The following is a 16,045-nucleotide window of genomic DNA, read 5'->3' as shown; positions in this document are numbered from 1 at the left end:
CCAGCCCCAGCATGGTGGCTCATGCCTGTAATCCCAGCACTTTGGGAGGCCGAGGTGGGCGAATCACGAAGTCAGGAGATCGAGACCGTCCTGCCTAACATGGTGAAACCCCATCTCTACTAAAAACACAAAAAATCAGCCAGGTGTGGTGGCACATGCCTGTAGTTCCAGCTACTCAGGAGGCTGAAGCAAGAGAATCACTTGAACCTGGGAGGCAGAGGTTGCAGTGAGCCAAGATCGTGCCGCTGGACTCCAGCCTGGGTGACAGAGCAAGACTCTGTTAAAAAAAAGAAAAAAATTACATTCGGAATTAGGCTTCAATGTATGATTTTTTGGAGGGGCGACTTTCAGTCCATAACATTGCTCATCTGGAAACCAGTTTGAGAACCACTGGCCTAGATCATTACAAAATGCCTGGCTTGCTTTATGGCTATTCCCACTCCCTAATCATTGACCTTAGACCAGGATTGTAGGATCCAGCCCTGGACTCACTTCTGAGAGAAACTGATGCCCAGCACAGCCTCCTACAACTGGAGAGGACCCTGGCTTTGATGGCCCTGGCTGCACTCTGGGAACAGGCTGCCATCAGAACCTGAGTATCTGTCCCTCTTCCCTTGAGACACTGCTCTTCTGTTTGTCACCCTTCAGTCCTGACCAGTGATCTCCCTGTTTTATCAAGGCAAAGCACCGCCACCCTGGCCCACCTCTTTATAACAACATCCATGTGGATGCATTCCAGGCTTGCTATGGCTACTGCTACTGCTGTCTGAACAGCTTATAGCACAGTAAGTTATAGTCTCTTCCATGTCATGGTGCCTGTAGCATTCATCAATTTCAGCAAGTGTCACCATGAGTGATACAAGTGTATGACACAGCTAAGTGTCCCTCTGCACAGGCCATTACAGCTGGCAGCAGGCCCAGGGAGGTGAGAACTGGAGACCCATTTGGCTCCAAGTGCCCAGGTTGATGTAGAAGTAAATGTGCTCCAGCTGCCCCCCCTCAACGGCCCCCATTAATGCTTTGTATTCTTGGCAACTTCTACAACTACCCTCAAAGTTTCCCCAGGTAAGCTAGGGCTCCTGCTCTCTCTGAGTCTTGGTGCAATCTTTTCCCTTTCCCTCATCCTTCCATCCTCTCTGCCAACTTTTACCCATCCTTTGAGGTCCTGTGCACGAACGAACTCCACTAGGCAGGCTTCCAATGGCAACCCGCTCTCCCCTTCCTCTGAAGACCTCTGGCACAGAGCATCTCCACCTCTGCTGTAAAAATTTTATTCATAAACGCTTCACCCTGATCTGTTCTGCTCAGCTCAGCCCCTTAGAATTGGAAGTTGTCCTCTGCAAGATTTTAAAATGTACTGAATGAGAAATTATTTGATTACTAAAAGTCATGTATCTGCAATGCAAAACATTGAGAAAGTATAGAAACATAATAGTAATTATTAATGTCACCATTCCCAGATTTTATTTTCCATTTTGCTGAGTATGATAGGTTTGTATGTGTGTGTATGTAAAATGCAGTTCATAGTGTCATACTCTATCGTTTTAGATCACACTTTTAAAATATTTTTCCAAGTCACAATTTTAATGGTTGTGCAGTATTCCATTATATGAATGTTGCATAACTTAGTCAATACCTTATTATTGGACTTTTAAGTTCTTCCCTCCCCCTTTCTCTCTTCTTTCTTCCCTATTATAAATAATACTGTGATGAACATCAATGAATATAAATTGTTTCTACCCCTGCTTGCTTTTTTTATAAGTTTTTAGAAATAAAATTGTTGAATCAAAGCTTTCAACATGTTGAAGCTCTTAATACATGTCAAATAACTCTCCTAGGAAACTATAAGAATCCATACTTTGGCTGGGCGCAGTGGCTCACACCAGTAATCCCAGCACTTTGGGAAGCCAAGGCATTTGGATCACTTGAGGCCAGGAGTTCAAGACCAGCCTGGCCAACATGGTGAAACCCCATCTTTACTAAAAATATAAAAATTAGCCAGGCAGTAGTGGTACATGCCTGTAATCCCAGCTACTTGGGAGGCTGAGGGAGGAGAATTGCTTGAGCCTGGAAGGCAGACATTGTGGTGAGCCAAGATCACACCATTGCACTCCAGTCTGGGCAACAGAGCAAGACCCTGTCTCAAAAAAAAAAAAAAAAAAAAAAAAAAAAAGAAAAAGAAAAATCCAAACTTTGTAGAAAATCCACATTTTCTAATATTAAGGTCATATTTGTTGTTGTTATTACTATTATCATCACAGCTTTTTATCTTTTGGTCTTATCACAGCTGTCCTTCAGTGAACATCTATTTGACTAGCCATAGAATATGTATGCCTATGTGTAAGGTTTGTGCTAAGTGCTGGGGAAAGGGAAGTACAAAGTTGACAACACCTAGTGTCAGCCGTCAGAGAGCTTTCAAACTAGTACATTCGATGAATAGATGGTTGGATGGATGGATGGAAGAATGGATGGATGGATGGATGGACGGATGGATGGATGGATGCATGCATGCTTGGGAAATATTTCTTTGCCATCGGTTTTCTCAACACATTGCCATGAATATAAGGGGAAATGGGAGCTCCCATAGGCTTTAAGTCCCAATGGAATGTCCTGGGGCTGTTCAGGAAAACTCATTCTGGGAAAGCAAAGACTGCTTTTGAGAACAGACAGAGAAATCCCAGTGCAGAGGCCTCATGCCACTCCTTCCAGGGAGTCTCACCAGGCCTGAAATTTCAGAGCCAGTAACCTGTGGGGTCAGCCACCAGTAATATGAAGGTGATATAGGCATTTGGCCATAGAACTGACTTCAAGTAGTGGCCCAGTGTGGGGCCACAAGACCTATGGAAGCAGCTATGCAGAGCTGTTTGCATGACCCACAGGAGTTTCTTGCCCGCTGACACCACACCTATCGCACAGTTCTTAGCCGCTGCTGAGAGAGGCTCTTCTGCCTCTCTTACAGAGCGAGACCAAAGTGTAAGATAAAGGAAGGGGAGGTTTTAGAAGCAATGAGCTCTGGGCTGTGAGCCTCTTTCTTCCTAGCCAGAAGCATGTGCCTTGCCCCTCTCCCTGTTGCCCCATGAGGCAGGCTGGCTTCCCTGAGCCAGCTGCTGAGCTGCACCTGCCTTGAAAAAAAGGCCCCCGGTTCTTAAGCAGGGGATGAATATTCATTGGCATGAACCTTTGCAAACTCATTTGGGGAAAAAAATAGATCAGAAGAAGTAATCAGATTATTAAAAAGAAAGAGCAAGGACAGAAGGTGGCGGTGGAGGGAAGAATCACATTTAAAATGCAAGGAGAGACTTCCTCCCTGTGGTGTAGCTCTGACCCCCTCAACCATGCACTGAGAATAGCTAAGCTCTCCCACATTTATGCTGCATAAAAATGTTGTCTTTGAGGCCTCATTTGAGAGGGGGAGGGGCAGAGGTAATATGCACCTTCCATATCTGAAAATTATAAAATAATGTTTTGAGGTTTTCATTTTATCTTCCTTCGATATCAAGAAAAATTCTGAGCGCTAAAGAGGCTCTGGTGAGTGCTGAGTGACAGGTTAAAGGGCTCCAATAAAGATTAGATGGTCCACTATCTCCTGAGGAAATTGCATAAAAGTGGTTATTCCCTCTTGCTTCTATTAATTTCCTCTTCCTGGCTCCTTGGAAATGCTTCATAACCTGATGCTGCAGATGGGGATGAGAAGCGCTTTCCATTATCTCAATCACTGCACTGTTTATGAGACACTTAATCTGTTTCTTTATAAAGTAATAGTACTGTAGGTGATGAACTCAGTGTCACTGGAAGTCCACATGCAGGGATGGGAGGAGAGGGGTGTCTCAAGAGCATTGTAAGAAGCAGGTAATTTGCTACGTCGTTGAGGTGCTGAGAAGTTGGGTGGGTGTTTCAAGGTGACCTTCTGGATACCAGCCAGAGATGATGTGTACCCATCCCTTGAACAGGGAGACAAATGTGTTTTGTCTGTTGAATGGAAAATATACATACCATACGTTTAGGCATGGGGTGCTCAGATCTTGTCTCCTCCCCTTTTCTGAAGTTGGGGGTGGTGAAAGAGATATGTAGGGGGATGGGGAGAGGGGTGCCATCCAAAAGCCTTGGCTATGCAGGTTTCTAGGCCTTGTGTCTGAACTTTAGTCACTTACAATGGAGGAAACCAAACCCCCTTCTCTTAAGGAAACAAGGCAATTATTGTAGGCTTCACTGGTGTTAAAAACGTCCAGCCCTCCAAGTTACAGTGTCCCACTGACAAAGGTCTTAATGCAAATGCACAGTAAGGTGCAGGTGGTTCTTCTCTTTCTGCCCACCTCCTGGAATAGAATGAAACCCCCTCCTGAAATCCAATGCTGGGCAGTTTCTGATCTAATTTCCCTTCCTACTTCTCCTATTCCTCCACCTCTTTTCTTCTCCCTTTATCTTTTCCTCTCCTTCTGAATTTTGCCTCCTAGTGATCACAAGAAACTGTTTAATCATTGCCAAGTACCAAGAAATGGGACTTTTTTTTTTTTTTTTTTTTTGAGATGGAGTCTCGCTCTGTTGCCCAGGCTGGAGTGCAATGGTCTAATCTCTGCTCACTGCAACCTCTGCCTCCTGGGTTCAAACGATTCTCCTACCTCAGCCTCCCAAGCAGGTGGGATTACAGGCATGTGCCACCACTCCCAGCTATTTTTTTTTTTGTATTTTTGTATTTTTAGTAGAGGCAGGGTTTCACCATCTTGGCCAAACTGGTCTCAAACTTCTGACCTCAGGTGATTCACTCGCCTCAGCCTCCCAGTGTTGGGATTACAATTGTGAGCCACCTGAAATAGCACTTTTAACCATTATTTAAAGCATGAATTCTATGAGAAAATATAGCACAAATGTGGTTACAAATTATAATCTAAAAGGTTAATAAATGAACTTAAGGAATATTGCTTCTTTTATAAAGTAACAAAATGTTTCTCGTGAGTCTCATGAGGAGAGTCCACGAAAGGTGTACATCCAGTCACCTGGTCCCCTGTGCCCACACAAGCATGGCACAGATCCTGCTGTGTCAGAAGCAGCATTACATCATCCACCTCCCTCACCAGGAAGGGAGCTTCCTAAAGTCAGCTACCCCATCGGTGCCCTGTTCTATTCCTCCAGCCTGGCGCCTGGCTAGGAGTCGATCCTCAATAAATATTTGTTGAATGAGGAGATCCCAACTGTAGCAATAGTGCTGACCATAAATCTGTAAAGGAACTCCTGAGTTTTGAAATGATATGAAAGCAGAGAACTCCGTTATTTACCTCAAATTGCCTGAAAGTGCTGAGATGTGTTTGGTTAGGCTACCACCACATTTAATTACTATTGTTTGAAATTGTAGAGTCTTTACGCAGGTGAGCCGTCTCCAGGCTGCCAGGGTCCCCACCACTCTGCACTGTGTGACTCCCGGCTGCTTTACATTGTTAAGTGACAGACCTGGCTCCAAAGGCCATTTGCTTTTGCTTCTCTTGGCCCGAATATTCTTCATCAGAATCCACCCAGAAGCTTTATTTATCACCCCAAATTAAAGCTGCTTTTTCTCAAGGCAGCATAGTTTTCTTATTTCTTTTTCTCTGTTAAATTTCTAGTAAAACAACAATATTGTTAACTTCTGTTTCTTATTAGTGGCACCTAATACAAGATAAGTTAAAAAGGTTTTGTGGATTATCCTGGCACTTTAACCCTTGTTTAAAGCATGAATTCTATGAGAAAGTATAGCTCAAGTGTGTCTACACACAGAAATCTAAAGTTAATAAATTACTGGGCATATGCCCAAAGGATTATAAACCATTCTACTATAAAGACACATGCACATGTATGCTTATTGCAGCACTATTTACAGTAGCAAAGACTTGGAACCAACCCAAACGCCCATCGATGATAGACTGGATAAAGAAAATGTGGCATATATACACTGCGGAATACTATGCAGTCATAAAAAGGATGAGTTCATGTCCTTTGCATGAATGAAACTGGAAACCATCATTCTTAGCAAATTAACACAGTAACAGAAAACCAAACACCGCATGTTCTCACTCATAAATGGGAGTTGAACAATGAGAACACATGGACACAGAGAGGGGAACATCACACACTGGGGACTGTCGAGGGATGGAGGACAAGGGAAGGGAGGGCATTAGGACCAATACCTAATGCATTGAGGGCTTAAAACCTAGATGACAGGTTGATAGGTGCAGCGAACCACCAAGGCACATGTGTACCTTTGTAACAAACCTGCAAGTTCTGCACACATATCCCAGAATTTAAAGTAAAAATAAAAAAATAAGTTTAATAAATGAATTTAGGAATAGTACTTCTTTTATAGATTAAGGAATACCTAGACAGATTTTATTAAAGTATTAAGTTATAAAATCTGAATATTAAAGAGATTCATACATTTTGTAATTCTATGTAAAATATATTTTGTAGATATGATTCACCCATCATACAAAACAGAGATAATATATGTAGAAACACATTCTTTCATCAGGTTTCAGGATTTATTTGCCCACTTTGGGACTCCAAACTTGCATTCTGACCCTGAGTTCCAAAAGTCCCTGCAGAGAAACCTTGTTTTTTTAAAAGGGAGTGGGTAAGTTGGGATGAAGAGGAGTTAGCATTATTTAGCACACACTGATGCTAGCAACATTTCATATTTGAGTTTATTAATTACTAATGATTTGTGGGAGTTATTGTGAGAAGTTTGTGGTTCTTTTTTATAGACCTTTCATACAGATGAGAAAATTGAGGCTCTGAGGGATGATATAATTTATCAGTGGTCACCCAGCTAGGAGCTAGCAGAGCCAAGAATTGAACACAGGACTGCCTGACCACTGCCAAGTGCTTGTTTCTCCAGGGAGGATGGAATCAGACCTCCTCCTGGAACCTCTCTCCTTAACCAGACTTCACTCCTTAATGTTCAGCTTGGACCTCCTCCCCTCCACTTCCTCCTCTCGTGGAAACCTTGGAGCTCAGAGACTCAGTCACCCAGAGCTAGTGTTGTCCATCAGAAACCTCAGAGGGGACCTTTCCACATCCCCCACCCCCGCCACTGGTGGATATTAGAACAATTGTTTATGCTGTTAACTTATTAAATGTAAAGTGAGAAGGCTTTTAAATGCTGGAAAGAAAGGAAAAACACCTTGTTCTTCCTGGACTGGCACATTAAGAAAATTACAGCATGGCAGGGGCCAACCATGAATGCTTCAGTTGTCACCACTACCCCTCCCCCACTTTCTGGCGACAGAGCTCCTGCTGGGTCCAGGCAGCACAGGCCTGGGATTTGTCTGTATTCACTGGCTGCAGAAACCAACAGGGCCAGGAAGGCTGGGGATTGATTAGGAAAAGAGCCAAGTGTTTCTCGCAGGAGATGAAGAAGAGATATGGAAAGAAGAAAAGAACAGAAGAAAAATAGAGGGAGGGACTACATTGAGTGGGCTTGGAAAGACAGATTAGTAAGCCGAAGTCTCGGACACATTGGGTTTGTCATTAGTGCCTTTCCCTTGCACGTTTTATTTATTGGGTCTTTAGTAAAGACCCAAACAGTACTTTTTTTCTAAGTTTCTTTACAATGTGCTGAGATGGGTCAGTAAGTGGCCCCTTTTTACACGGGTCGCAACTGGCATTTTTTCCCCCAAACTGGGAAACAACATTCACTCCCGTGTCTTCCATAATCCCAGGGGATGCTCTGCAAAGTAAGATTTATTGGTGAAAAAAACGTAGCATTTGTAAAAGTTCTGAGAAATCCTCAACAGAGAATGAGATGAACTTTTGAAATCCCCATTTCAAAATATCTGGCCACAGTACCCTTTTGTCATAGGTGTTAACAATCCAAAGAACGTGACCCCATGGAACACATTTGGCTGTGTCATTCCAGAACATTACGTTTTGGAGATTCCTTTCTGTCCAATATGGGCCCCCACCCAGCAACTGTCTGGAGAAACTGAAACCTTTTCCTCACCTTAAGTGAGCAATGGAGTGAGATAACTTTCACAGCATAGGAAACAGTTCTTTCTTCTTGTCTTAGCAGAAAAGCAGTGGATATTTTTCAAATAGCTTTTGTGTATGTCATCGCTATCATTTTTCCCACTGTGTGATCCTTGGTAACTTATTTAACCTCTCCATGTCCCAGTTTCCTCATTAGCAAAATGGAGATAATAATAGCTACCCCATAGAGTAATGCATGTAAAGCACTTAACAAGACAACTTAACAGATGGTGGCTACTGCTATTATTAGAGAATACTCTGCACTTTCCAGGAGAGAACAATACATTTGAGAAGATGAGCTTTCTCTAAGTAGAAACCATTATAATGGCACTTCCATTATACAACTTTCACGTTGTATTAGATTTATATGACTTCATTGGATCAAGGGCTCCTTGAAGGCAGGCTCTATTCTTGAATTCCCCGGGACAGGTTTTCAGCAGGGGCACAGTAAGTGTTTGTTGAGTGAAGTCATGAGCTGTGTAAGAAAGCCAAACAAGTTGACCAGTCAGTAAGTTTTACCCAGTCTCAAAGAAGGATGAGCCAGAGTAGGTTTCATAGGACAGGAAGAGTAGGGGCTGAGATGATGGGGAAGGGACTTAGGGGAGAAGGGTGGGCAGGATCAATCTTACGAGGGATCAGCAAGGAAGAGACCAGATTCTGGGCCCAAAAGTCTATAGATAAGACAAAGTTAAAGCTCAGGGGACAGCTTGGAGCCAGACTTTTCAGGACATGACTCATTACAGGCTGATCCCACAGAAAATTAAGGGTATGTGTTGCACATATGAGGGCCCCTCCAGTGGAGATCAGGCTGTATCCATTGTTACCAACCTTCACCACTGCCATGTGCATGATAGATGACACCAAGTGAATGACACACTCCCTGATACACTGTCTGCAAAGTCATCCTTTCCTTGCCCCACCCCCTAAAGCATATCAAAATGCAATTAAGGGAGAATGATGATGTTAAGGCAGTAACCTTGAAATCACTTTAATTTAGTTTTAAAGAATCACTCATGAATTTCAGCCCTTTACCATCATTCATAACAAGAGCTTGTTGATACATCTCATAGTATTTCCACACATACTTCCTCATGTGTGCTGCAACATGGCACTGAAAAACCATAGGTCCAGTCTTTTGTCACCTAAGACCCCTCTCTATCTAAATCATAAGATGAGATGCCTTTAGTGAGTGGCTCAGGGAAAGGCCCTGGATGTTAACCAGGTAGATACAGGGGAGGGAATAACCATTTACAGAGCACTTATGTCCCAGGAACAGAGCTACACATTGAGCTACATTAGATTTGTTTTCTCAAATCTCTTGACACACCTGGAAGTGAAGAATTATCCATTTTTTCAAGTGAGAGAGGCCATTGGTACCAAGAAGTATATTTTACAAAGGATATTTGAAGAATAGGAAGTGTTAAATAGGGGTTTCCTCAACCTTAGATGCTCACTTGGTACAAGAGGGGGATCTTGATGTTCTTTTTAGAGACAAAGACACTCGTGTTCCGGTTGTAGGAAAGAATTTCTGGCTACCACACTTCCATTAATTATCACATGGTCTCTTTGTGTTCTAGCCTGCCCTGCAGGGATGTTCAAGGCCAGCCAGGAAGCTGAAGGCTGCTCCCACTGCCCCTCCAACAGCCGCTCCCCTGCAGAGGCATCTCCCATCTGCACCTGCCGGACTGGTTATTACCGAGCGGACTTTGACCCTCCAGAAGTGGCATGCACTAGTAAGTGTCTAGTAAGGGCGTTGGGCTGGGGAGTTTGGTTCCCTGACAATGCAAGTGGTGGGTCTGGGGCAGGGAAGAGAAGACATCAGCCTTTGATCGCAGAGCAAAGCAGAATTGCTGGCCATGGTGCTGAAACATGCAACTCCTGTGCTGGGAGTTCAGGGCCCTTTTCCCTACTTAGCACTGGGTGAGGATTACGTTTTTTTCTTCCCCCTTACTCTCACCCCAGCAAAATAACTTCTGTTCATCAGATGCCAGACTATAGAGTTCTTCGGATGCAAAATCATGATCTATTATCACTTCTTCTAGGAAGTCCTTCCTGGTGCCTATAGCTGAGAATCTCCTATCTCTTTGCTGGGTTTCCTGTATATTTGTAACCAGACTCCCCTCAGAGCTCTCATCATTTTATTAATTTTCCAGTTATTCTATACTTATCTGAGTTACCAAATTAAGACTTTTGTGTGCCAGGACCATATATTCATCTTCTTGTGTCCCTTCCAATGCCCAGTCTGATGTAGCACTTGTGCTCCTGTCAAATAACAAGACCAGTGGCCTGACCACAGAATGCATCTCCAAGGCATAAATTCTAAGGACTGGAGCTAATGCATCAGCTACATCCACTCTCTCATTATCTACTGTAGAGGTAACAGCAGTCTCCCTGCCAAAAATGGGGGAAAGCAGCTACACTCCCTGGATAGGGATGGGAGGGGTGTGCTTTTCTCCAAATATTCTCCCCAATAATTGTAGGAGGAGACAATCACTACTGTCCTTGCACAGTACTTTAGACAACTTGCTCCTACTCCTGTGAGCACTGCAGCCTGGAAATTGGATGACCTCTCTTTTCAGTATTCCCATTGTATTTGGGAGTCAGTGCTCCAGGTTAGCCTCAAATATTTTAGAACTTTCTTCTGCATTGGATAACACTGCCTGGCTCCTTGTGAGCAGGACCTTTCCTTAAACCTCCTTGGATCAAATCCCTTCCATCCATACCCAGCACAGAAGGCCACAGAGGGATATTTCATACTTTCAGTTTGTTGAGCAGAAAAAGCGACTGGACTCTGAGTGGAAGAATTTCTTAATTCTAGCCTTGTAGTGTATGTAACCTTTGCTGAGTAAAGAGGAGGAATGAAAGCATCTTCTAGATCAAGTTCCTGAGTTCAATCAATGTGTATAGATTTCAACTGGGGAAAAGATCATCCTCTTGTAAAGTGATTTTCTACAGACCTCTCTCTGGTGGGTTAATATTAACAAAAATGATTGTTTCTGCTGACCAGAGGTCCTGTTTTTCTGTTGTTCTGTCTCCTCCACTGATTTCTGAAGTTGCTTTGGGGGTCTTCCATGAGCCAGAAAAGCATACTTCTTTAGATGCCACTTAAGGATGCTGAATCACTGCTGCCTGGATGTTCAGACCAAAGACCAGCCTCCATGAATGTCAAAGTATATGCCCAGGGTCTCACAGTGTTCCTCCTCAAAACATTCCTTTACACTCCTGCTCATGAACCCCTCTCACTGGCCAATCTCCCTCTACAGATCAACCATGCAAATAGGAGACTCAGCCTCCCAGCTTCCACTTCAGCAGACACACCCTGTAAATTCACCCTGTTCCTGGATATGGTCACCTAGAGGAAAGGTAGACAGATGACTAAATGCTCATAATGTTGATGTGGTGCTGTCCTCCTTGCTATAGCACCTCTTTCTTCTCTCTCTCAAGGCCTGTCTTCTAGCCATCTGATCTGATGTACTTGAACCAGAAGGACTAATACCTGGTGGGGAGGGGAACCAGAAATTTCCCAAAGCTTCCAGTATGTACATTCTGGGTACCTACAGTGCCAGGTCAGGTTGTGTTTGTCTCCTGATGGAGACAAACTTAATTTGGAGATAAATTTAATAATAATAATAATAATAAATAATAAATTATACCTTACAGGCTTCTTCCCCCTGAATCTGGTCCAGTTAGCTCAGGGGTTACATATACCCCCTATGGTCCCACCACAGTGTCCCCAATCTTACCCAGAGTGGAGCTGATTACTAGACATGCCTATGTGTGTGACCACAGATGCCACACCCTTCATATGTCCCTACTCTGCAGATATAGCAGGCTTTAGCATGCCTGGATCAGACCAGAAAACACTGAATCAAAGCCACATGTGGCTGTGGTGGCCAGACCTGACAGAAGCTCATAGATGCATTGTCCAGCTCTCTGCCTTGGTCTGCAGGGGCAAGCACTTGGCGAGGGGACCCACAGGGTGGGACTGAGGTGCAACACCATGCTAGGAAAAACAACTATCAATAAATCTATTATTTTATTGAACGTCATTATATATTTGATTTATTGTGTGCCAGGAAAGTACTGTATGAAAAAGTCAATTTGTTGGCTTTTATAATCTCATTAGGGTTTCCTTTTAAGGCATTCTAATTGGAGGTGCCATCTGTTCTCTTAAAAAGGCATTGCACATCACCACAGTAAATAATTTTTCAGATACAAGGAGCATATCTGGAGTTGTTGAGACAAGGCATAGCCCTGTACTACAGCCTTGGGGCTCCTGCTGGTTCAGCAGGTTGAGCAGGGCAGGCATGCAAGGGACCAGCTCAGCCTGAGACACACTGGTTGGGGTGGAGAAGGCACAGGTGCTGGTTCACTTTGCACATTCAGTCTTCCATCCATTCCATCAGGAGACAAGCACAACCTGATGCTTGTGGGCACTGTGGGTACCCATGTAAAGGAGAGCTTTGTCTTTCTGAAATGTACAGGGCAGTGGACATCTACAGTGTTCAGGTCCTGTGGGCACAAGGGAGGGAGGCAATACCAGGAGAGATCAAAAGCCAAGCCTGGGAAGTCTGGTGGGGCCTCAGGTTTAGCGTGTGACTGTTGTCTTTAAATGGATTATATCAGTAGTCACACTCATTCACTGGCAGTATTGGGAAGTTTATAAAGAGTTTCAGAACTTTAAAATGTGCCATTTAACAAGGCTATAAAACCTATAGTGCACTAAGAATTAATATTTTTAATGAATCCTGTTAATCTCTTGAGGCTGGCACATATATATTCATTGTATTTTTGTAGTTTTATGGGTATTAATTTATTTCATCTAAATATTTGGAATGCATGATACCTTTTGAAGCCCTGTTTAGGCATTTATTTCTTTTCTTTTTAATCTACTGGGAGACCCAGGGACCACCGCTCCCCCAATCCTTGACCTCTGAGATATCTCTGTGTGTCCAGCCTTGTCCTTGAATTTTGTCAGTGGACTCTGCAGGGAGCAGGTTCACCTTAAGGCAGTGTCAAAGGGGCTGGTGTGGGCTCCAGGTAACGTCAGAGAAGGGTGGCTTAGAGAGCTCTGTGTTCTGAGTCTGCAGTCACATCACTGCTGCTGGTCTCTTGATGCCTAGCTCCCTTCTTCCTTCTTCTCTCTTCTCCCTTCACCTCTACCCAGACCTGCAGCTTTAGATCTTTCCAGTACTTGCTCGTATCCAAGAGGATGCCTCTTCAAACCTAGGCCATGTATGGAATGAGGTGGGAGCTTAGGGGATAGCTAGAGGCAGGTGACAAGCGACTCCTCACCACTCCCTGCTCACGAAACTCCCTGAATAAAGACAGCCTACCTGGACAGTGGGGACCACCTTCAGTGAGGAGTTATGGCAGGGAAGGGCTACTGACAGCAAGGGGAGGGGCTCAGATGAGAAGACAATGGGAGGGGACAAGGGGAAGGTGCAGCCCCACCAGCAGGGAGGGGTTGCGAAGGTTATGGACAGGAACCAGCTCTGAGCTTTGGGCTTACTGTGCTTCTGCTAAAAAAAGCCACTGCCTTCCTCCCTGTACTGCTTCCTGAGGCACTGCCCAGAGGCCCTGAGTTTCCCTGGTGAATCCTGGCATCCCCAAACGACCTCAGTCTTGAGTGGGTTCTGGGAAAGCTCATAGAATCAGTGATTTCATGTAGTGGGTGGAAGAGGGGCTTTGGCACTTCACAGACAAAAGTTTGAATCTTGATTCTGTTTCTTACCTTCTCTGTGACCTTGTTATAATTCTTAGCTTTCTTACATTCTGTCATTTTATTCTCACAGCTTCATAATAATGTATGCTTTTCTGAGTTATTATGAAGATTCAGCCAAATAGTATTGTAGAGTCCTTGGCACAGTGCCTGGTTCATAGTAAACTCTCAATTGATGTTAAAACTTGCTTTGGTTACATCCCTGGAAAGTGTGAAGACTGCAGCAGATATTGAAGCTTCCAGCATGAGAGGATGTTGGATATCTGAAAATAAAAGTGATGTTGTTGGGGGAGCCCAGGCCTGACGCCATCACTGAGCATCACAGCAGAATCCATGGGATGGTCCCAAACCACACAGTTGCCTTGGCCTTCAAGATTCTGCAGAAAACAAATGAGAAGGTGACTGCCCTGCCCTGCGGCCTGACGTGTAGTGGGAGGCAGAAGGAGGCACAGGCAGAGCTTCTGAAAAGCTGCTGAGCCCGCTCCCCCTGGATGCGAGAGGTGCCGAGAAGCTGGGCAGGAGCAGTGGCCCACAATACTGGCTTTCCATTCCCAGGCAGCAAAGGTCTAGCAACGCCTCACACTGAGACAGGCTTCCTTCCACAGGAGGGCCAGATGGCAAGGGAGACATGGTGAGGGCAGCCAGGCAGAGGGGCAGCCAGGAATGCACACAGAGGTGCACGGCACTGTGAAACCCAGCACTGCAATGGAGGGCTTGGCTTCTGTTTTAAATAATTTCTAGTTTACTGGGGGACGAAATGGAAAGGAGGAATTTATGAAGCAGGTGAAAATAGATAATTATGCCTTATAAAATTGCTGTCTGTGAAAAACTATACAGAAAGACTGGTCTGAAAATAATTACCTTGTTACATTGCTGACCACAAAAGACCCTTTTCTGTCACTCACATGGAAGACATTTTGATGGATCACGGAGGCAAGCTAGTGCTTGCCTCGTTTCTTTTATTTCTTCTTCAAATGCAATGGACTTCCCTCTGCAGTTTTGATCATAGAAATAGAATGAAAACGGGGCTCCAGAGATCACTGTGTCCCCTGAGCCCACCTGCCGACCCCTCAGATGAGGGGCACAGTGCCTGTCGGGCTGTTGGGGTTCCCCTGGAGGCCATCCCTGTTCTCCTTCCTGGCTGACACCGAGAGGCAGGGAAGCTGAATGGTAGGGGCAGGGGCTTTGAGTTTGGCTCCTGACAGCGAGACCTGGGGCAAGTTACTTAGCCTTTTGGAACACAAGCTTCCTCCTGGTTAAAATTGGGTATGCCGGAACTCAAATTAGGAGGTTGTGAGAATTAAATGATGGAAAGCAAGTGAAACTCTGGGATGAAAACTCAGGTTTGTCTGACTCCAATGCCATGACCTCAGTGACAGCTAAAATTTGGGAGCTCTGAGAATGATGTTGCAAACCCTCGTGGCAATGATGGCGATTGGCTGTTACTCTCACTTTTGAATCCACTTTGAATAGAGAAGGGTAAGAATCTGCTTTTCCCTCTTCCATTCCTGCATAGTATGATTTCTCTCCTTTAAACTCATGTTTCATTTTTTAAGAGCTGGCAGTTGTTTCCCTCTTTTATCCCAACCATCACAGGGCAGTGGTGGGGTGGGGGTGGCAGTGTCCCTGTGGGACAAGGATCATATCCCTTGGATGGACTGCCCAAGAGTGGGACATTTCCAGGGATGAAACCCTGGTCTTACTAAGGAAGCTGTGTGGATCGAGAAGAGTGCACAGGGCTTAGAGGGTGGAAATGGCTTTGGGATGACAGGAACAGAAGAATGTCCTCTGCAGGTGGCTTCTGCAGCCAGGTCTGGTGGCCATCAAAGCATTGTGGGTCTGTAAGGACATCAGCTCATAAGCTTTCTGGTCTCAGACCCAGGATCTGCTGGGTCATGCTCAACAAGATCCCCACTGATGGTTTCCTTTAGGTCAGTGGTTTTAACATGCAGTCCCTGGACAAGCAGCCTCCATGTCACCTAGGAACTTACTAAAAATAAAAATTCTCAGCCCCACCCCGGAGCCACTAAATGAGAAACTCTGGAGGTGGAGCCAAGTTATCATAGTTTAAAAAGCCCTCCAATAACTCTGACAGCTGTGAGAGTCTGAGAACATTGCTTTAGAGTTAGGTCATGTTCCTCTGTCCTCTGTTTTATGACTTCTGGGGAGAAAGGCTATTGGGTGAATTCTCATAGACTGGAACCACAGGGCCTTCCCCTCCCCATCAATGTCCTATGTGCCAGGCTAGAAGGCTGCAGGGAGGGGGGTTGTGAATATATATGTGTGTGTGTGTGTGTGTGTGTGTGTGTGTGTGTGTGTGTGTGTGTG

The 16,045-nt window shown here is 44.6% G+C and overlaps 1 protein-coding gene across 1 annotated transcript in view; it reads left to right on the top strand.

The window, feature by feature from the left end:
* EPHB1 (EPH receptor B1) overlaps positions 1–16,045 on the top strand; it is a 436,638-nt gene that overhangs the window by 281,228 nt on the left and 139,365 nt on the right. Inside the window, exon 4 of the mRNA XM_032265843.1 lies at positions 9,573–9,728. Within this exon, the coding sequence (XP_032121734.1) occupies positions 9,573–9,728 (156 nt within the window). The remainder of the gene's footprint in view (positions 1–9,572; positions 9,729–16,045) is intronic.

This window comes from Sapajus apella, unplaced genomic scaffold (genome assembly GCF_009761245.1).
Source record: "Sapajus apella isolate SASKATOON/1434 unplaced genomic scaffold, GSC_monkey_1.0 scaffold4, whole genome shotgun sequence".
In the NCBI taxonomy this organism is placed as follows: Eukaryota; Metazoa; Chordata; class Mammalia; order Primates; family Cebidae; genus Sapajus; species Sapajus apella.
This window is presented reverse-complemented; position numbering and strand designations above follow the sequence as displayed.